General features: G+C 38.4%; 2 protein-coding genes and 1 pseudogene across 2 annotated transcripts; 2 read left to right on the plus strand and 1 right to left on the minus strand.

Moving 5' to 3' along the window:
- Positions 1-8,300, plus strand: LOC120140915 (3-oxoacyl-[acyl-carrier-protein] synthase 3 A, chloroplastic-like). Its single transcript, XM_039155911.1, has 8 exons — positions 1-163; positions 266-469; positions 2,525-2,638; positions 2,726-2,761; positions 7,298-7,383; positions 7,595-7,659; positions 7,750-7,891; positions 8,112-8,300. Exons 1-8 carry the CDS (start codon positions 1-3, stop codon positions 8,298-8,300), a joined length of 999 nt encoding a protein of 332 aa, XP_039011842.1.
- A 465-nt stretch (positions 8,301-8,765) lies between these two features.
- Positions 8,766-10,580, plus strand: LOC120140608 (putative pentatricopeptide repeat-containing protein At5g47460). The gene is given in 2 exon segments (XM_039155572.1): positions 8,766-9,556; positions 9,558-10,580. Coding segments are annotated over 2 exon segments (1,806 nt in total). The 3' UTR covers positions 10,573-10,580.
- Positions 10,581-11,710: 1,130 nt separating this feature from the next.
- LOC120140916 lies at positions 11,711-12,771 on the minus strand (annotated as a pseudogene).
- Positions 12,772-21,917: the final 9,146 nt, after the last annotated feature.

The following is a 21,917-nucleotide window of genomic DNA, read 5'->3' on the forward strand; positions in this document are numbered from 1 at the left end:
ATGTTAGCTCTGATAGCAGTGCAAAGGCAAACTGCGATTTTGAGGTCGACGAGGCCTTGGAGAAGGGAACAACATGGTTGCACCGCAGGTGATCCAATGGTGGCATTGACCAAGTTAAGCACATTAGCGCACACACCTAGTTTAAGGGCATCACCTGTCACTGGTATTTATTGTGTGCTTGAAATCTAGTCCGGCATTCAGAATTGAGATGCTGGTTCACTTTTATTTGTTTGTTTTTTTTCCTTTACTTATTTAACTTTGAAAGATGATGATTTTCCTGATGTACATCCTACTTTCTATTTTATTACCGGAAAATACATGCTTTTCAGTAAAGGCTGCAAGCTAGTTGGTTGTGGATCAGCGGTGCCATCTCTTTCAGTTTCAAATGACGATCTTGCAAAAATAGTTGATACTTCTGATGAATGGATATTTTTCTGCACTGGAATACGTAATCGACGGGTTGTTTCAGGTCAGAACATAGTCTAATGCATAAAAGCGCAATTGTAGAATATTTGTAGAATCTTTTGCTGGCATTTCCTACTTGTATCAAACTTCCATCGATGTGATAAAAACCCCTAGCTTAAAGTTTGTGGCACATTTTTCTTTTTTCACGAAAGATGAAAGCTTACATTTTTTACTCTTTTAATTGCCATCCTTGTGTCTTTTTGGAAGAATAACAATGAACTGTCGTTGCTCTTACAAGAAAGGAAAGTTTATGAAACCTAACGGTTGAAGCGAAATGGCAGATGTTGAACCCGATGATCTTGAACTGATCCTGATGTGCATATCTACTCCGGAAGATATTTTCGGTGATGCTCCAAAGGTATAGAGGAACTGGTCAATATTAATCCCAGGAATCTATTAAGGAAGCTTTAATAACATAGCAACTTTTATGATTTGTGTTATAAGTTGCATGTAGGTTTCTAAAATCTACTATTTTTTTTGGATAATCAAAATTGTATTCATCCAAAGAAAGCAACAAGCTGCTACAAGAGACGTTACAACCAGCTAGATTAGCCCCTAATCTATGCACAGTTGCCTATTTACATCATCCAGTCTATTCATGTTATACCTATATAATTTGATCCTAACAACCCCCTTTATAGTATTTACAATTGTATAAAAAATAGTTGACCTTATTCCCATATTAAATGGGGTAAGAGAAAGATAAGGTAGTAGGCTGCTCCCAACGCTAGGTTGAGAACAACTTCCGTGGAAGACCTCCAGCAATTATGAATTGCTCACCGTGGGACTCGATCCCACGACCTCAAGGTTAAGAACCTTGCGCTCTACCAACTGTATCAGTCCTCTAAAAACTTTATGATTACGTTCTTCCTATATGAAGTAAACGAATCCAGTCCATGCTAATTTAAGAACATGAACTAATAAGGCTTACCTTTCAAATTCCTATTCATCCAACAGATCAAGTCTTCCCAACTCAGCCCTTGCTGCTGCAGCCCACATGAGTGCATGATATCGTCCCAGACCACCCTCGAATAAGAGCAATCCAAGAAAAGGTGATTCCTTGATTCCAGCTCAGTACCACATAATCCACAGCAGTCACCATACCAAACCGAGCAAGTCTATCCTTAGTAGGCAGCCTGTCAAGAATTATCATCCACGTAATCAGATAGAACTTTCGAACGTGAGCAGGGAACCAAATGAGTCGATGCCAGTCAACTTTGTCCTTCCTTTCTCGAATGTTTTCCCAGATCCAGCCTCCTCTAACATGTAACCAGTTAACAGAAGCAGTAAACAATCCCCTTTCCTCCTCGCGCATCTTGATTAGTTTCTTGAAGATCAGTAAAATCTACTATTGCATGCTTCTATTCTATGTATTTTAGAGAAGACTGCTTCTAAATATTCTGATATAAAGTGGGAATTTAAAAGTGAGATGTCTCGGATTATCTTCACAAACTTGTTTGTTTTGATTACCATAAATGATCATTATGTTTTTGTTATTATAGGAAACTTTGAGTATGTGCTTGCAAGCTTTTCTGTTTCACTGTATTTGAGAAATTTGTCGATATTAATAGATTCTACATTGGTCGCAAAACTTCTTTTGGTTCATTTACATGCATTTTCGGGTTTCATTATGGGTTTCTGTGTTTTTGACATTTTGATATTAATATAGTTTGAAAGTATATTTCTTGCTGTAAACTACATGAAGGTTACAAATTTAGTAACGTACATGAATTATGGTTGAAAAAATAGAAATTTGACTGGAGATTTTGATTTTATGTTTACGCATTCTCTTTGGGAGGGAAGTAACTGGTGTTCTAGTGAATTTAATGAGTGTTGTAGTTGATTTTATCAAGCGTTGAGACCTGCAGGCATAAACTTCAAATAAATGAAAATACCACTTTCCGAACAGAGTTTGGTTTAGACAATTGTTTGGCTTTACAGATTTAGAATAATTCAAGAAGTTGTTGATTTTCCATGAGCTTCATTTGTCTTAAGTTTTGTATGTGGGTCTTGATACTGCTATGTGCTTATTTAGACAGTAATTGTTTATGTTTCACAGATCACTTATTTGTTTGTGTTCTGGCAACCTTAATTTACGTTGTAAGGTCCAAAGAATTTGCTGCATGCAGTGGATTCATGTTGGGTCTGTTCTCAGCTTCTTGCTACATTAGGGGTAATGAATTTGCTCAATTTGCATCGAATTCTTAAACCAAGCTGTTAATGTGGTACGGAATAAAACTTTTGCCTTTGTGAATTACAGGAGGTGGCTTGCGTAATGTTTTAGTAATTAGAGCTTGTTAGGTATGGCTCATAAATATACCAGTAAAGCGGTACGGTACAGGGTTGATTTTGTAATTATGTACCAGGGTTTTCTATTATAAATAGAGATGTAACCTAGACCTAAAAAAATCATTGAATAAAACTTCTAGCGCCGCCTAGGCACCGAGGACGTAAGCACATTGCCGAACCTCGTAAAATTCTCGTGTTCTTTCGTTTTCTTTACCCGTTTTCGTCAACAATTGGTATCAGATGTCAGGAGCAAAATTCGAAGTCGCGAAATTCAATGGTCAGGGTAACTTCGGATTATGGCAAACGAGGGTGAAGGATCTATTGGCGCAGCAAGGGATCTTGAAGGCTTTGCGACCTACAAAGCCGGCGTCGATGGATGAGGAAGATTGGGAAGAATTGCAGCAGCGAGCGGCAGGAACCATACGATTATGCTTGGCGGACGAGGTCATGTATCACGTCATGCATCTATCGTCTCCAGACGAAATTTGGAGGAAGTTGGAAAGTCAGTTTATGTCCAAATCCTTAACGACAAAACTGTATCTGAAGCAGCGGCTGTATGGGCTGAAGATGCAGGACGATCACGATTTGGCGCAACACGTGAATGTCTTCAATCAAATCGTTTCTGATCTGGCTCGGCTTGATGTGAAAATTGAGGATGAAGACAGAGCGATGATTCTGTTGTGTTCGTTGCCTTCCTCTTACGAACACATGGTGACTACTCTTACATATGGGAAAGAGACTATCAACGTTGAGGAGATTACTGCAGCCTTGTTGGCTCACAACCAGCGGAAGCAGATTACTGCAGGGGAAAGCTCTCAAGCCGATAGCTTATATGTCAAGGGTAATCGAGATCGTGGATGGAATCCAGAGAAGGCAGGGTCCGGGAAGCGGAATTCCAGATCCAAATCCAGGGATAAGAAGACGATTCACTGTTACAAGTGCAAGGAGGCGGGACATATGAAGCGAGACTGTCCGAAGTTGAAAAAGTAGACTGATGAGAAGCGTGATGGCTCATCCAAGTCTGTGAACGTGGTCGAGGATGATACTTCTGATTGCAGTGAGGGTGATATGCTTTCTATTTCAACGACACAATTGACGGATGCTTGGATTCTTGATTCTGGATGTTCTTATCACATCACACCAAATAGGGAATGGTTTTCGACATACAGGCCGGTTAATTATGGTTCGGTTTATTTGGGTGATGATCGATGTTGCAATATTGTTGGTATTGGTGATGTCAGAATTAAGATGCACGATGGCTCCGTTCGGACGTTGAGTGGTGTTCGACATATCCCAGACTTGAAGAAGAATTTGATTTCCTTGGGCACTTTGCACAAGAATGGTTTTATCCCTAAGGTTGACGAGGATAGGGAAACCATTCGGATTGTTAAAGCATTGACTGTGATGAAAGGCAAGATGACTGCAGGGAATATCTACAGATTGTTAGGGAGTACCGTTGCAGGTGGAGTTCACTCTGTTGAGTCCTGTGATGATACGACAAAATTGTGGCATATGCGCCTTGCTCATCTAGTGAACGTGGTATGGCAGAATTACACAAGAGAAACTTGTTGCATGGTGTCAAAAGCTGTAAGCTCAATTTTTGCAAGTATTGTGTTCTTGGTAAACAGACTAAAGTCCGTTTCAAGACTGCGAAGCACACAACTCAAGGGATTCTTGATTATGTGCATTCTGATGTATGGGGCCTTCCACGACATCGTCTTTGGGTGGATCTAGGTACTATGTTACTTTTATTGATGATTTTTCACGGAAAGTTTGGGTGTATTTTTTGAAACAGAAATCTGAAGTTTTTGAGAAGTTCAAGCTGTGGAAAGCTGAGGTAGAAAACCAAACAGGACGAAAAATCAAGTGTTTGCGGTCTGACAATGGTACGGAGTATACAGATTCACAGTTCCTACAATTCTGTAAGGAGCATGGGATTCAGAGGCATTTTACAGTGCGCAAGACACCACAACAGAATGGTGTTGCGGAACGAATGAACAGGTCGTTGAATGAAAGAGCCAGATGTTTGCGGTTGAATGCGGGGCTTCCCAAACACTTCTGGGCTGAGGCTGTTAACATGGCGTGTTACCTTATCAACAGATCGCCAAGGGCATCGCTGGCTGGGAAAGTTACAGAAGAGGTATGGACTGGTCATGATGTTAGTTTTGATAACTTACGGATTTTTGGTTGTCCTGCTTATGTGCATGTACCTGCTGATGAGAGATCCAAACTTGATGCAAAATCGAAGGAGTGCATTTTTCTGGGTTACAAGAAAGGTGTCAAGGATTCAAGTTCTGGGATCCAGTTGCGAAGAAAGTTGTGATTAGTAGAGATGTCGTTTTTGATGAACAGTCTATGTTGCAGCAGAAGCAAGACACGACAGTGGTAGATTTCGAGCAGTTTCCAGTTGAGAAACCAAAAACTTCTCAACCGACTTCTGGTGGTTCCACTACGGATGATTTGCAGGATTATAGTCACGCCAGAGACAGGGTGAGACGGACGAATATAAAGCCTCCGAACAGATTGGGTTTTGAAGACTTGGTATCTTTTGCACTTACTGTTAGCAGTGATGATCCAGTTACTTTTCATGATGCCGTTACTAGTCAGGAAAACGACAAGTGGATGGCAGCCATAGTTGAGGAGATGGAGTCTTTGAATCACAATCGCACATGGGAGTTAGTTCCCCTTCCTGAGGATAAGAAGCCGATTGGTTGCAAATGGGTGTATAAGAAGAAACCAGCAGTAACAGAAAAAGAGGGGGAGAAGTTCAAGGCTCGTTTGGTAGCGAAGGGTTTTTCACAGCAGAAAGGAGTTGATTATGATGAAATCTTTTCTCCTGTGGTCAGGCACACTTCAATCCGAGCAGTACTTGCATTGGTGGCTAGTTGGGATTTGCATTTAGAGCAGATGGATGTTAAAACTGCTTTTTGCATGGTGATTTAGAGGAGCAGATCTACATGCGGCAACCTGAAGGTTTCACTCAACCTGGAAATGAGCATTTAGTTTGCAGATTGAAGAAATCTTTGTACGGGTTGAAACAGTCTCCGAGACAGTGGTATAAACGGTTTGACTCCTATATGATCAAGATTGGCTACAACCGATGTGAGTATGATTGTTGTGTCTATGTTAAGAGCCTTGATGATGGTTCTTTTATTTTTCTATTACTGTATGTTGATGATATGTTGATTGCTGCGAAGAACATGGATGATGTTATCGGTTTGAAAACTTTATTGAGTCAGGAATTTGATATGAAAGATTTAGGTGCTGCAAAGAAAATTCTTGGAATGGAAATTTGCAGGGACAGAGACTCAAGGAAACTGTGGCTATCTCAACGGGGTTATGTTGAGAAAATGCTAGAAAGGTTTGCGATGAGCAGCGCGAAACCAGTTAGCACTCCATTGGCGAATCACTTTAAGCTCTCATCAGAACAGTGCCCTAAGACAGATAAGGAAGCTGAAAATATGGCAAAGGTTCCGTATTCTAATGCTGTTGGCTGCTTGATGTATGCGATGGTATGTACTCGTCCTGATTTAGCTCATGCTGTTAGTCAAGTTTGTAAGTACATGTCTAAACCTGGTAAGCAACATTGGGATGCAGTCAAGTGAATCTTTCGGTACTTAAAGGGTACTGTGGGACATGGAATTGTTTTTGGGAGTCAGCGGGATAATCCTTTGGTTGTAGGATATGTGGATTCAGATTATGCAGGTGACTTGGATAATAGAAGATCTACGACAGGGTATGTGTTTACTCTTGGTGGAGGGCCTATTTGTTGGAAGTCTACTGTTCAATCTATTGTGGCTCTATCTACAACTGAAGCTGAGTACATGGCAACGGCTGAAGCTGCAAAAGAAGCTTTATGGCTTACTGGTTTAGTGAAGGAGTTGGGTGTTCAACAAGGTGGAGTTCAGTTGCTTTGTGATAATCAAAGTGCTATTCACTTGGCTAAGAATCAGGTGTATCGTGCTAGAACTAAACATATTGATGTAAGGTTCCACAAGATCAGAGAGTTGGTTGCATCTGGAGAGGTTTTGTTTCAGAAGGTACATACTGATGAGAATGCCGCTGATATGTTCACCAAGCCAGTTACGACAGACAAGTTCAAGCATTGCTTGGACTTGTTAAATGTTTCGAGTTGTTAAAGAAGCAAGGTAACCCAACCCACATTGAAGTTTCCAAGGGGCAGGATATTCGCCAAGGTGGAGATTTGTTAGGTATGGCTCATAAATATACCAGTAAAGAGGACAGGAGATGGAGCGGAGTGAGCGAAGCGAACATCAACTGTCCTTACAAAGAAAGTCTCGTTGTGGGGTTACAAATTATGTGGGTTGGGGGCGCGGGGCGTAGCCCCCGCGGTACGATACATGGTTGATTTTGTAATTATGTACCAGGGTTTTCTATTATAAATAGAGATGTAACCTAGACCTAAAAAAATCATTGAATAAAACTTCTAGCGCCGCCTAGGCACCGAGGACGTAAGCACATTGCCGAACCTCGTAAAATTCTCGTGTTCTTTCGTTTTCTTTACCCGTTTTCGTCAACAGAGCTGATGTTATTTCTCGATTTGTTGACTGGATCGATAGAGGAACATGCATTCTCTTTGGGGATGCTGGTGGTGCTGTTGTTGTTCAGGTAACACACTGATACCACCTTTTTATAAGTTCACTCTTTTCCATTTGAGGCAATGTCGAGTTTTTATCAGTTCACTCTTTCTCAAGTTAGCTTATTTATTTAGTTTTATGGATTTCGGTCTAATGGTTTCTTCCGAAGCAATAGTTACCATTTACATACTTCTCTTCTGCTATGAAATATGATATCATTCGAGATACAAATAATTCTGCAGGCCTGTGATGCTGAGGAGGATAGTTTATTAAGCTTTGATTTGCATAGTGATTGTGAGGGTGCAAGGTATGTGCTTCTCTTGTTGCGGATTCTTTTTTTTTTAATCATATTGCTTCTTCTGAGCAATTTGACCGAGCTGCTACACTCCTGTTTCAGACATCTCGGTGCCCTCATAAATGACAACGAAATCAATGATCTGTTGGGTTCTAATGGTTCGGCGTTAGAATTTCCTCCAAAAAGGTCCTCTTATGCCTGCATACAGATGAATGGTAAAGAAGTACAAAGATGTACAAAGATGGTATACATTTTAGTTTCATGAAAATGTGTCGTGCCATTTACTTGGCCTGCTGCCCTAACCGGGTCCCTGAACACTCCCATATTACTGGTGCCCAGATTTGTCCTTCGTTACAGTTGGGGAAAGATATTAAATGTTGACTATGCCCATGAAAAGTGACGGGGAAAGCAATGGTGATCGGAGTTTCGATCAACTACGGCCTACTAATTCACATATTTGATAGCTGAGGATAGTACTCTGGATAATATCTTTCATTGATTTGGCAAATTACGGCAATACAAGTGCTGCATCCATTCCTTTGGCATTGGACGAAGCTGTTCGAAGTGGAAAGGTGAAGCCAGGCCACACGATCGTGGCTTCAGGTTTTGGTGCAGGTCTAACTTGGGGGTCTGCTGTTATCAAATGGGGATGAAAAGCTGCCTTGCTGCAACATTAACCATGTAGAAAGAAAATACAAGTTCACAAAGAGCTGCAATCGAGGTTCCCGACTTCCTGATTGAAAACTCTTGGTGATAATGCGATTTTGCGCCTGCATAGTCTCGACCAGCTCCATTTTGTCCGGACGAAATTGGTTTAATGTAGTTGGCACAGCAAATAAATTCTCTCCTTAATTCGTGCTTTTTTTAACACTCATAATTTAAATTCCTGTTTTATCACAGCATGAGGAGCATTGTACTAGTAAATCCCTCAACTCAAAACATAGGCTTGAGTGTATTACAGCGCATTTGCTTGAGGTTCTTTAAATCAGAAACAGTATGAAAATATCTTCATCATAAAGTGCTTTTCTTTGTTGCTTTGTTTCTATTAGTTTGGTATATTCAAATGGTTTAGAGCATCGAAAAGATTCTTAATATTTCCGAGCCATAAATTAAAAGCTATGCGAAGAACATTCTTGGGGAGAGTCGATAACTACCAATACCAGCTTAAACAACAGCGGCAATCATATAATCTCTTATCAAATCACTTTATCAGCACAAATGTCGTTTCTCGAAGCAACAATGGCAACAACAAAGTTCCAAAAGAAAGCTTTGAATCATGGCTCACTCTCGTTTCAACACTCGCAAAAGGAGGCGCCGACATGGACCTTACGTTACACGAGGCTTCCAAGATGCTCCACTCTGGCATTATACCAAATGACTACTCCCTAGCTCACTTGATTCGGGTCTCGACTGATCTGGGTCATGACTCTTACTGCCTACAGCTTCATTGCTACGTTTTAAAATCTGGGTTTGTCGCCAATGCGTTTGTTTCTAACGCTTTGATGAGGTATTATAGGCAAATCGACTCTCTATGTGAAGCCGCTAAGCTGTTTGTTGAAATGCCTCAACCGAGTGTCATTTCTTGGAACTCTATAATTTCTGGGCATGTTCAAACTGGGAAGTTCCGTAAAGCTTTGGGTTTGTTTCTTGAGCTTCATAGGTCCGAAATTTGTTGCAATGAGTACTCATTTACTGCAGCTTTGGCTGCTTGTGGCCAGCTGGGGTTTTTGCATTTAGGTAAGTCGATTCACTCCAACATTTTGAAGTTCGGCTTTGAATGTGCAATTGTTGTTGGGAATTGCTTGATTGATACGTATGGAAAATGCGGGGCTGTGGTCAACGCCATTTTGGTTTTTGATAGTATGATTGAGAAGGATATTATTTCGTGGAATTCAGTTTTAGCTGCCTGTTAGAAATGGAAACCTTGAGCAAGCCTTTAGTGTATGGAGTGAAATGCCGGTCCATGATACTATATCTTACAATGAATTGATTAGTGGCATTGCTCAGTTTGGCAACATAGATGATGCTATCGGTATTTTACTCGATACGCCGAGCCCAAATTCATCTACATGGTCTTCAATTCTGACCGGATATGTTAATCGAAATCGACCACGGGAGGCTCTCCAGTTTTTCAATAAAATGCACTCCAATGATGTTCAAATGGACGAGTTCTCATTTTCAATAATTCTAAGCGGAATTGCAGGTCTCTCAGCTTTAACATGGGGAATGTTAACCCATTGTTGCACAATAAAGCGTGGTTTGGATACATCTGTTGTTGTGGGAAGTGCTCTCATTGACATGTACTCCAAATGCGGGCACGCTAAGAACGCCGAGTCTATGTTCCAGTCGTTACCGAGAAAGAATTTGGTGACCTGGAATGCTATGATCTCCGGTTATGCTCACAACGGTGATTCGACGAAAGTGATCCAGCTTTTCGAGCAGCTAAAAACTGAGAGTGATTTGGAACCTGACTGGGTCACGTTTCTTAATGTGTTCGCCGGGTGTTCTCACAATGAGATGCCACTTCAACAGGTGTATCGGTACTTCGAGTCGATGATCAATGATTATGGGATTAAGCCCACCGTCGAGCATTGTTGTTGTTTGATTCGGCTAATGGGCCGTGGAGGAGAGACGCGGAGAGCATGGAGGGTGATTTATGAACTCTGTTTTGGGTCATGTGGTGCGGTTTGGAAGGCTTTGCTCGGTGCTTGCGGAGCCTGTAAGGATCTGAAGGTGGCAATGGTTGCTGCAGCGAAGTTGATTGAATTGGAGGGTTACAATGATTATGTTTATGTGATGATGTCTAACATTTTTGCATACCATCGCAAATGGGGGGAGATGTGTGCAATGCGAAAGCTCATGAGAGATCAAAGAGTAATAAAAGAAACTGCTTGTAGTTGGATTGAAATGGAAAATGTCGAGTGATAAAACAACTCACTGCATTGCTTCGTTTGAGGATGTTTATGAGAAGTGATTCTTCAACAAGCTTTTTCATCGCAAAAACGCCATTTTTATTTTTACTTTTTGATTTGAATAAATAATCATTTTTCAAACATGAATTTTTAGTTGACTATTTAGGATTACTTTTACATTTAAAACGGATTTTTAGATGAAAAGCACTTCCAAAATCATTTCCAAATAATACTTTGAACTTCCCAAAAGCACATAAGCTCAAAAGCATTGTCAAATAGCTGACTTTTAGTCAGAAAAGGCTGTGTGGTTGGTGATTATTTTAGATGTTTTTAATTGATTATTATTTTATAAATCACAATAAATTAAGAAGTTTAATGTATATTTATAAATTCAATATGTATCGGAATACAAATTGAATTTGCTTGTATTTGTTGAAAAAAATTGGGTCGATCTGTTTTAAGATTAATATATGGATAAAAATATTAAATTCTAATAGATGTGTTATTAGATCTTAGGACTTGAGATTACTATGATTCTCAATATAAAAAATATCGTTTTTGAACATAATAACATTAGATTAAATTATAAAATTTTAAAATTTTAAAACATTTAGATTAAATTATAAAAAATATCGTGTTTGAACATAATAACATTAGATTAAATTATAAAATTTTAAAATTTTAAAACATTTAGATTAAATTATAAAAAAATATCGTGTTTGAACATAATAAAATTAGATTGAACAAATAATGATCAATTACATTTAAAACAATATTATAAAAATTAACATTAGATTAAATTATAAAATTTTAAAATAAATGAAGGCCAATTTAAGATTACATAAAAACTTCAAGGATTAGACTAAACAAAAATAATTATGAAAGAAATAACATGTAATTTACTTTTTTTATTAAAACCAATGATATTTTTATTGTCAAAGGAATCATATGACATAATTTTATTGATGAAACTGTATTAAATAAAATAGGACAGATATAAAGAAAAGTAACTTTGAGATAACTCCACAGATACATAGGATTAGTAAAATTATAGACTTATTTTCTTAAAGGGCCGAAGAATAGTTTAAAAAAATTGGTTTGGGTGTGAACATTTTTATTTCTTCACCCATAAATAACCCTAAAAAAAGCGCCTAAACTATGACCAAAAGAATGAAGAAGAGTAGCAGTACCCAAGAAAAAATCCAGTTTGATGATGTAGAGACGAGTCCAGTTCCTTTGTTGGAAACGTTATCCGATTCTAACAAAGAGCTGATCTCGAAGTTAGGGTTTGTTCCATACAAAGCTTGAACACCTTTTACATCATCAACTTTCAGTTCCCTTCTTCGACTCCGAGGACTCAAGCTCGGGTACATGACGGCGTCTTGAACCAAACTATGACCCAATCCTAGAATATGACCAATCTCGTGCGTCGCAACCGACTCCAAGTCAACAGCCGACTTTGATTTCGCTTTCCCAAAATCTACGGCCCACGTTTCAACTTCATCGAAGTGAATCCTTCCGTTCTCAGGCGCAAACGCATGAGCTAACACTCCTAAAGCCCCGTCAAATGCTTCTCCGTCGCCGTGGTCGCTGCCGAAAAACCCTATTGTTATATCGGCTTTTTCGTATTCTTGTATTTCCTTGAAATTTATGGGAATCACCGAAGCCCATCTCGAAAACGAACGTTGGAAAACTGTTCGGATTTCCTGTAAGGTTATGTAGTTTATCATGTTCGAAGGGAGAAGGCGTATGTTAACGTCATGGGCGTCGTCGAAGCCGAATCGTTGTTCTATCTCGGCCGTCCATCAAAATAGGTGAAGTGTTTCGTTGCATGGATCTTCGTGGGGGCGGAATCGGAGACGCCGCACCTCGGCGATATGATCTTCGATATCGTGTCGGAATCAAGCTTCCCGGTGACCGGTAATCCGAGCTTTTTCTGGTACAAGATAACGGAGGATTCAAATTGGGTGTCGTAAACGTCAGTGAAATTTTGGTTTCGGACCGAGAGGGACCCGAAACGTTGGAAGTATTTCTTGAGTTCCGACATGCCGGCAATGACGTGGCTACCGCTGTCGGCGTCTTTAAAGCGAGTGAAGTTAAACCACATGGCCTTGTGTGTCTGTGTGTCGACGGTAGTTGTGACAGTTATTTTCTCCGGTGTGATTCTGGCGGGAAAACAAGCACGTGGGGGAAAAGCAGAGGAAAAGGAACAAGAAGAGGCGGAAATAGTAACGAAATAACGAAAACTGCATAGTTTCGGTTGGTAGTTGCGTCTTTGGACTTGAACTGAAAATTAAATATAGAAGGAATTTATATGAATGATAGGTTATAATTATGTATTTGGGTTATGATTAACTCTCAGTTGGTTACACTAAGTTCCTTAAGTAAAGTTAGGGTTTAAATTTTGGCGTTTGTAAATGGAGCAAATTGGGTTGGGAGGGTCACCTTCGCCTCGGGATGGACATGGGTCGGGTTGAGTCGGGTTTTTGGTCCACCCGACCCGACTCGAGGACAAGTGAGCCTCCACCCGAGACCCGACCTGACCAAAATAAGGTTTCACCGACCCGACCGACCCGGATATATGACTTAGAAACCCGATCCGACCTAAAATAATAAAAAAATATTTTTATTCAATAAAAACAGTGACTTAATTGAAAAAAATTATAAATAGATGGGTATTATTGTAATTATTTCTAAATATATAAGGTAAAATTATATATTTTTTCGGGTGAGTATTTTTCACCATAAATCCGAACCCGACCCGAATATCACACTTAAAAAAACCCGACCCAAACCCAAAATTTTTTATAAAAAAAATCAACCCGATCAGGTTCGGGTTGAATGCCCATCCCTACCCTCGCCTCTGTAGTACTCGATCTGAATTAGTCGACTAATAGATCGGATAATAGTAATTAATTAAAAAAATGTAGTTTTAATTTCAGTAAAATTATATATATATATATATATATATATATATGGTTATTATCTTAGGTTAAGCTTGATTTGGATTCAGATTTGACCAAAATTAATTTATTTTCATCGTTTAATTACATTACTTCATGTTTTTTTTTCAGACAACTTTCCATTAAGATTTTTCTCCTTTGTTTCTTCGATGGCGTGTTTGATGCTCCCAATTCCATGACTTGCGCGGCAAATATTTCAACCCGTTCACTTTTTTATTTTATAAAAACGATTTTTATTTAAATGTAAATTTAAGATCAATTAGGATTGATTTTATAAAGAGAATCGAGGTCGATATATAATTTGTTGAAAATATTGTTAAAATGATTTTCAAGTTTGGAAACCAACTTTGAAAAAATGGTTTTCAAAGTTTGGTAAATGTTTCTTTGAAAATGATTTTCAAAGTTTGGTAAATGTTTCTTTGAAAAATAGTTTTTCAAAGTTTGATAGATGTTTGTTGAAAAATGATAATGGGATAATCACAATTAATCCCTAGGCTTTAGGGTATTTACAAGATTAAGTCCTTAGTTTTAACTATAAATATCTTAGCTCATTTAGCTTCAAAACCATCCCAAAAATCATTTCTTTCTCCCAATACTAGAGAGCTTTCTTGTGAGTAGTGAGTGTTTTATAAACACTTGTAAATTTTCTCTCTTAGTAAAAGATCTGCAGCAGTCCGGAGACGTAAGCACAATTGGTTGAACTCCGTTATCAATTTCGGGTATTATTTTTCTGTTTTTATTTCGCATTCTCACTAATCTGGTTACAGGGAAATTACTTGTACTCGGTTTATTTCCTAACAACTAGTATCAGAGCTTTTGGTTGTGAATTTTGTCAATTTTTAGGGTTATTATTCATTATTATTTACATGAATAGTGAATTTCGTGAATAGTAAAAATTTTATCGGCGATACGAGCTTGTCGACGAAGGTGTTCTAATACACGGTGGTTCGCAAGAATTGTCAGAAACGATCCAAACGAAATCAGATTCGAGTGGGAGCGATGGCTGCAGACGAAGGGAAGGTGAAAATTGAAAAGTTTGATGGTGCATACTTTGGCTTTTGGAAGATGCAGATTGAAGATTTTCTGTACCAGAAAAATCTATATCAACCTCTATCAGGAAAGCAACCAGAGGGCATGAAGAATGAAGACTGAGCTCTTATCGACAGGCAAGCCCTCGGAGCTATCTGACTGACGTTATCCCGCAATGTTGCTTTCAACATAGCAAAGGAAAAGACCACAGCGGGTCTTATGGCGGCTCTCTCCAGTATGTATGAGAATCCATCAGCCTCAAACAAAGTGCACTTGATGAGGCGATTATTCAATTTGCGGATGACGGAAGGGGCATCGATGGCACAACACCTAAATGAACTCAACACAATCACAACCCAGTTGAGTTCAGTGGAAATTGAATTCAATAATGAAGTTCGAGTTTTAATTCTCTTATCATCTATACCAGACAGTTGGAATGCTACTGTTACAGTAGTTAACAGCTCGTCGGGAAATAGTAAATTGAAATTCGACGATGTTCGGGATCTGGCACTGAGCGAAGAAATTTGACGGATAGAATCGGGTGAAGCATCAACCTCCTCAGCCTTGCACACGGAGTCCAGAGGGAGAACTTCAAAAAGAAATTCAAATCATGGCAGATCAAAATCCAGACGGGGAAAATCCAGAACGGGAAAGAAAGATTTTACCTGTTATAATTGTGCCAAGAAGGGTCACTTTAAAAGAGATTGCCGAGCACTGAAGAAAAATACCAGCGCACAGGAATCTGCCAACGTGACAGAGGAAACAGGTGATGCCATGATTCTAAGCGTCAGCAGTCTGATTGAATCATGGATCTTGGATTCAGGGGCATCTTTCCACTCTACCCCATGCCGAGAAATCATGAAAAATTATGTCAGTGGTGATTTTGGGAAGGTTCATCTAGCTGATAATGAAACCTTGAAGATCGTCGGAAAAGGAGACATCCGACTAAAGTTGCCAAACCAGACCACCTGGACGCTGAAAGGAGTGAGACATATTCCTAGCCTCAAAAGAAAACTGGTACTCTCTATATAACCTCAAATTTAGAGAATATCATTGCAGCCGCAGATGCTGATGGAAAATCAAACCTATGGTACCAAAGGCTTGGTCAAATGAGCGAGAAATGGATGAAGACACTTTTGTCAAAAGGGAAGCTGCCGAATCTAAAGAATGTAGATATCGGACTATGCAAGGATTGTATCTTTGGCAAACAAAAGAAAGTCAGCTTTGCAAAGATTGGTAAGACACCCAAGGCTGAAAAGTTAGAGTTGGTTCATACTGATGTATGTGGACCATCTCCAGTTACATCTCTTGCAGGCTCACTATATTATGTCACCTTCATCGATGATTCTACAAGGAAGGTGTGGGTTTATTTTCTGAAGAAGAAATCAGAAGTCTTTGATACATTCAAAAAATGGATGGCCATGGTGGAAAATGAGATTGGTCTGAAAGTCAAGCGGTTGAGGTCTGACAATGGAGGAGAGTACAAAAATCGTAGATTCAGAGATTTCTGCGCAAACAATGGGATCAAGATGGAGACAACAGTTCACATGACACCGCAGCAGAATGGCGTAGCAGAGCGCATGAACAGAACTCTGAATGAACGTGCCAAAAGCATGAGGATACATGGCGGATTGCCCAAATTTCTATGGGCTGAAGCTATCAACACTGCATCTTACTTGATCAACCGTGGGCCCTCAGTTCCTTTGGATGGCAGAATACCAGAGGAAGTTTGGAGCAAGAAAGAAATAAACCTTTCACACTTAAGAGTGTTTGGTTGTATTTCTTATGTACACATAGACTCTGCTGAAAGAAGTAAACTTTATGCTAAGTCCAACAAATGTGTCTCTGTTGGTTATGGCGGTGATGAGTTTGGTTACCGATTTTGGGACTATGAAAATCGGAAGATCATCAGAAGCAGAGATGTTATTTTCAATGAGAATGTGATGTACAAAGACAGGTCAACTGTAGAATCAAGCAGCTCCAATACCGAAGCTGAAACAAAGGAATTTACTAAGTTCGAGGAGATTTCTGGAAATGATGTTCAAATCAGTCCTGAAGCAGTTCAAGAAGAACCAGGCACACTGGAACTAAGACACTCCTCCAGAATTCCTAAACCAACCCAGTGGTATTCTCCTTCTTTGCAGTACTTGTTATTGACTGACAATGGTGAACCAGAGTGCTATGATGAAGCAATGCAAGTGGAGGATTCAGTCAAGTGGGAGTCTTCCATGAAAGATGAGATGGACTCGCTTATGTCAAATCAGACGTGAGAATTAGTTGAATTACCACCAGGCAAGAAAGCGCTCCACAACAAGTGGATTTACAGGATCAAAGAAGAGCATGATGGGAGCAAACGTTACAAAGCAAGATTGGTTATCAAAGGTTTTCAGCAAAAAGAAGGTATTGACTACAACGAAATTTTCTCTCCAGTCGTAAAATTGTCCACAATCAGACTGGTGTTGAAAATTGTAGTTGCAGAGAATTTACATCTTGAGCAGTTAGATGTAAAGACAGCTTTCCTTCATGGTGATTTGGAGGAAGAAATCTATATGAGGCAGCCAGAAGGCTTCATAGAGGTAGGCAAGAAAAACCTGGTATGCAGGTTGAAGAAGAGCTTGTATGATTTAAAACAAGCTCCTAGACAATGGAACAAGAAGTTCGATAGCTTCATGAGTAGTAGTGGTTTTACCAGATGTCAAGCAGATCATTGTTGCTACATCAAGAGGTTCGACAATAGCTTCATTTTTTTATTGTTGTACGTTGATGACATGCTTGTTGCAGGTTCAGACATGCAAGAGATTATACACTTGAAGCAAAAATTGTCGAAGCAGTTTGCTATGAAGGATCTGGGCGCTGCAAAGTAGATTCTTAGGATGAGGATTAAGAGAGACACAAAGTCGGGGACTTTGATGTTATCACAGGCTGAGTACATCAACAAAGTACTCTCCAGGTTCAACATGCAAGATGCTAAACCAGTAAGTACACATTTAGGTGTTCATTTTAGACTCTCCAAAGAACAGTCACCAAAGACGGAGGAAGAACGTGCACACATGGTGAAGGTGTCGTATGCCTCAGTAATTGGAAGTCTAATGTATGTCATGGTTTGTACCAGACCAGATATTGCTCAAGCAATGGGAGCTGTTAGCAGGTACATGAATAATCTAGGTAAGGTACACTAGGAAGCAGTCAAATGGATCCTCAGATATCTGTATGGTACTACAAACTAAGCACTTTGTTTCAAAGGTGGAGATACGATACTGACATGCTATGTAGATGTTGACTTAGCCGGAAATGTTGACATCAAAAGGAGCACTACAGGGTATGTCTATACTCTAGGAGGAACCGCAGTGAGTTGGGTTTCTCAACTACAGAAGATAGTTGCTCTCTCCACAACTGAAGCAGAATATGTTGCTATTACGGAAGCCAGCAAGGAGATGGTTTGGCTCCAAAGTTTCTTGGAAGAGTTAGGCAAGAAACAAGAAAACAATATCTTGTATTGTGACAGACAAAGTGCTATACATCTAGCAAAGAATCCGTCATTTCATTCCAGAACAAAGCACATACAATTGCGATATCATTTTATACGGTCTGTTCTGGAAGATGGGATTTTGAAACTTGAAAAGATCAGTGGAGCTCAAAATCCGGCAGACATGTTGACAAAGACGGTGACTACAGACAAACTGAAGTTGTGTTCAACTTCAGCTGGCATGCTAGAGTAACAAGACTAGAAAATCTGTTGCATTGATCGAGGTGTGAAGACATATTAAAATCAGTCTTCAAGTGGGAGATTGTTGAAAGTATTGTTAAAATGATTTTCAAGTTTGGCAACCAACTTTGAAAAAATGGTTTTCAAAGTTTGGTAAATGTTTCTTTGAAAAATAAATTTTCAAAGTTTGATAGATGTTTGTTGAAAAATGATAATGGGATAATCACAATTAATCCCTAGGCTTTAGGGTATTTACAAGATTAAGTCCTTAGTTTCAACTATAAATACCCTAGCTCATTTAGCTTCAAAACCATCCCAAAAATCATTTCTTTCTCCTAATACTAGAGAGCTTTCTTGTGAGTTGTGAGTGTTTTGTAAACACCTGTAAATTTTCTCTCTTAGTAAAAGATCTGCAGCAGTCCGGAGACGTAAGCACAATTGGCTAAACTCCGTTATCAATTTCGGGTATTATTTTTCCATTTTTATTTCACATTCTCACTAATCTGGTTACAGGGAAATTACTTGTACTCGGTTTATTTTCTAACATAATTGAATTCAAAATAAATAAAAAAATTATTGTACCTGAATAATTATTATAATATTTTTATATACATTTAGACATGATTTTATCAAAAATAATATTTTATTTTAGGATAAAGTGTATTATTTTGTTGAGTACCTAATTATTAAAAATTATAAAATAGTCATCTGACTATAGGGAGTTGATTTGTTGAGTCCCTCAACTATGAAAAGTTACAAAATGATCAACGACTATTCATTATGTTTTAAACTCGTCCTTTTTTGTTAAAAAATTAATGACAGTATGAGCTGGAAGTTAACCTGCCGACTGAGATACGATAAAATATGATCTCATAATCTCAAATGGCTATCATATCTCAACCAACATGTTAACGTCCAGCTCAGACGATCGTTAATTTTTTAACGAAAAATGATAAGTTTGGAACATAATGAATAGTCAGGGTGGCCATTTTGTAACTTTTAATAGTTGAGGGACTCAACAAAGCAACTCCCTTGAAGGGGTTATTTTTTTACTTTTAATAATCAAGAAACTCGACAAAACAATATCTTATAATCAGTGGACCATTTACGTCATTAAACATCAAGATAAGTCATAATTAAATAAAAGTGATGAATTAAAAGGATTGCAATATTAATCTACCCCAGCCGTAACCATTCCTACTTGAAATCTTTTTAAGATGGACGAAATGTGTAACAACCCGGAAATTTGAAAATAATATTTAATTGAAATTTGAGTTTTTAATTGTGAAAATTGATAAATTTTGGGGACTAAATTGAAAGATTTTAAAACTTGTAGCTTGTTTTAGAGTTAAAGAAAATTCAGGGACCAAGCCCCGAATTTACCCAAAAAGTGTTTGAAAACCATGTTATATACATGGTTTTATGTTTCAAAAACAGAAAACCATTCCCAAAAATCCCTTCCCAACGCCCATCTTTCAACCACGATCCTGACACCGTCCGACCTCTGATCGTTGATTTGAAAACACCACTGTGTTCATTATCGAGCGAGGAACAAATCCCTTAAATTAATTGAAGTAAAACGCTGTCAAACGCCGTGAAATTCAAGTCAAAGTCTCGACGTTTTTTTAGTTCCATCGCTGAGGAAATCTTAAATTCATCGTCGATCGTTGCTCCGTTTACGACACCTCCTACACCATCGTGTTCCTTGTGTCGTTCCGAGTCCACCGGTATCCTCCTTTTCTCCGGCGGCGGTGGTACGTGTGGTGGTGAAGCGGTCAAAGTTTCCGATTTGATGAAATCGAGCTCTCCGCCGTTCAAAATTTGAACCGAGCTTTGTAAGTATCTCGAAATCGCTCAAAATAATTTTTAGAAATTTTTCCGTGAATTTTACGCTGCCGTAAGACGTCCCACGCGCCACCACTGCACTTGGGAAATGTCAAAATGATCGGTTTGACCGGTTACAACCCGACCCGACCCGTTGACCGAGTGACATTTTAGTAATTATTTTGAAACTGGTGACGTATTGGGAATTAATTCAAAAAGAGTGCTATGTTTGTAATTTTTTTAAAAATGTTATTTTTGTAATTTTTGAAAAAATGACATTTTAATAAATATTTTGAAAATGGTGCTATATTAGTAATTAATTTTAAAATGGTGATATTTTCATAATTTTTTAAATAATTAAATAAATAATAATTTCGTAAAATGGATGACCACTTTTGACTATAACTTTGACCGACTTTGACCAGATATTAAACAGCAGTTAATCTTTTCTGAGAATACATATCCTGACATTTTTCGATGTCTCGAATCCGTGTTTGGGGTCCATTTCACAAAATTCAAAACCGAAAGTATCCAAATCGTCAGTCAAACCCGTTGACTTTGATTTTGACCAAGAATTCAGAATTTCAGGAGGTCATACTTTATGTTTTTCGACGTCCTGAATCTAATTTTGAATTCCGTTTTGTCAAATTCTTACCCGAAATTCCCAAATAGAGCTTGTAAACCCAAAAGGCTTAATATTTTAAAATTTGGTTATTTATTTGAGTTTTGGTTAAGGAATTGATTCAATAAAATATTTTATGAAGGTACTCGTGTTTCACCTGAGCAAGGATCAATTAGGTTCGGTGTTGTCCGTTCGTTAGATCAGCCTGAACTGCGTACTACGAGAATTACTCGTATGTTTCCGTATATTATTTAAATAATATTTAGATTATTTATATTAGGATTCCAATATAGATTTTTCCAATTCGTAGGATCTAGCGTTGCAGCAGGGCATGATCGACAAACCCAACAATAAACTTCCCTATCTGATTTCTCAGACTGTTACAGGTGTGTTTCCCGACAGTGTTAATTATTTTTGTTTTAAAATATATATTTGAATATTATGTATCTGATATCTGATTTACCGCATATTTCTGATATGATTTCTGGTTACGGTATTTTATACCGATGTTTTGAATATTGATTGTATGATGTCTGAAATTCTGTATACTACTGATTTGTCTTCTGATTTTCGTATTTATGTATATGATTTTTAAGCATGAACACTTTTATGTTTTAAAGAATTAATCATTGTTTTCATTCAAATAAATTCATGAACAATCATTGGGGGGTATTGTTGAAGGAAGTATATCCGCAAGTTCCTCGGCTTTGTGCTCAGGGCCTTATTTGATGTGTGGGCTGGGTGTATGGTTCTGGGGAACCTACACATTCTGATGTGATGGGTTGGGGGTAGTATTCATATTTTTTTAACGACATGATTGCATAAACCGACTTTACTGAAATATTTTTATCAGTATGTTTTTATATACACTATATGGAACACATTGAGCTTTTTAGCTCATTCTGTAGTTTTCCCCTTTTTCAGATAACAACATACCGTAAGCTAGCAGATTTGGCATCAGGAGAGATCTACTACTTATTTTGTACGAACGAATATCTCTATATGTTTTTCGGTTATGTTTGATGACATGTATTTGCTATCGTTTTGGATATATCTGTATTATCAATATTTTGTTCTATATTATATCTAATGTATTATAAGATGTTTTAAGAAAGAAAAAAAAACTCTGAATGGGATATGTGACCATTTAGGTTTGGGTCTAACTTACAGACCGGGTCTGGAGGGTTACATTTGGTGGTATCAGAGCTTTCAGT

The sequence above is a fragment of the Hibiscus syriacus genome, unplaced genomic scaffold (assembly GCF_006381635.1).
Source record: "Hibiscus syriacus cultivar Baekdansim isolate YM2019G1 unplaced genomic scaffold, ASM638163v2 tig00110788_pilon, whole genome shotgun sequence".
In the NCBI taxonomy this organism is placed as follows: Eukaryota; Viridiplantae; Streptophyta; class Magnoliopsida; order Malvales; family Malvaceae; genus Hibiscus; species Hibiscus syriacus.

What these genes read in the sequence shown, in the direction of transcription:
- LOC120140915 (XM_039155911.1), top strand. Translation starts at nt 1, where the DNA reads ATGTTAGCTCTGATAGCAGTGCAAAGGCAAACTGCGATTTTGAGGTCG. An exon ending in TAATCGACGGGTTGTTTCAG is followed by an intron (nt 470 to 2,524) that starts GTCAGAACATAG and finishes TATGTTTCACAG; the next exon opens with ATCACTTATTTGTTTGTGTT. An exon ending in TGTTTTAGTAATTAGAGCTT is followed by an intron (nt 2,762 to 7,297) that starts GTTAGGTATGGC and finishes TCGTCAACAGAG; the next exon opens with CTGATGTTATTTCTCGATTT.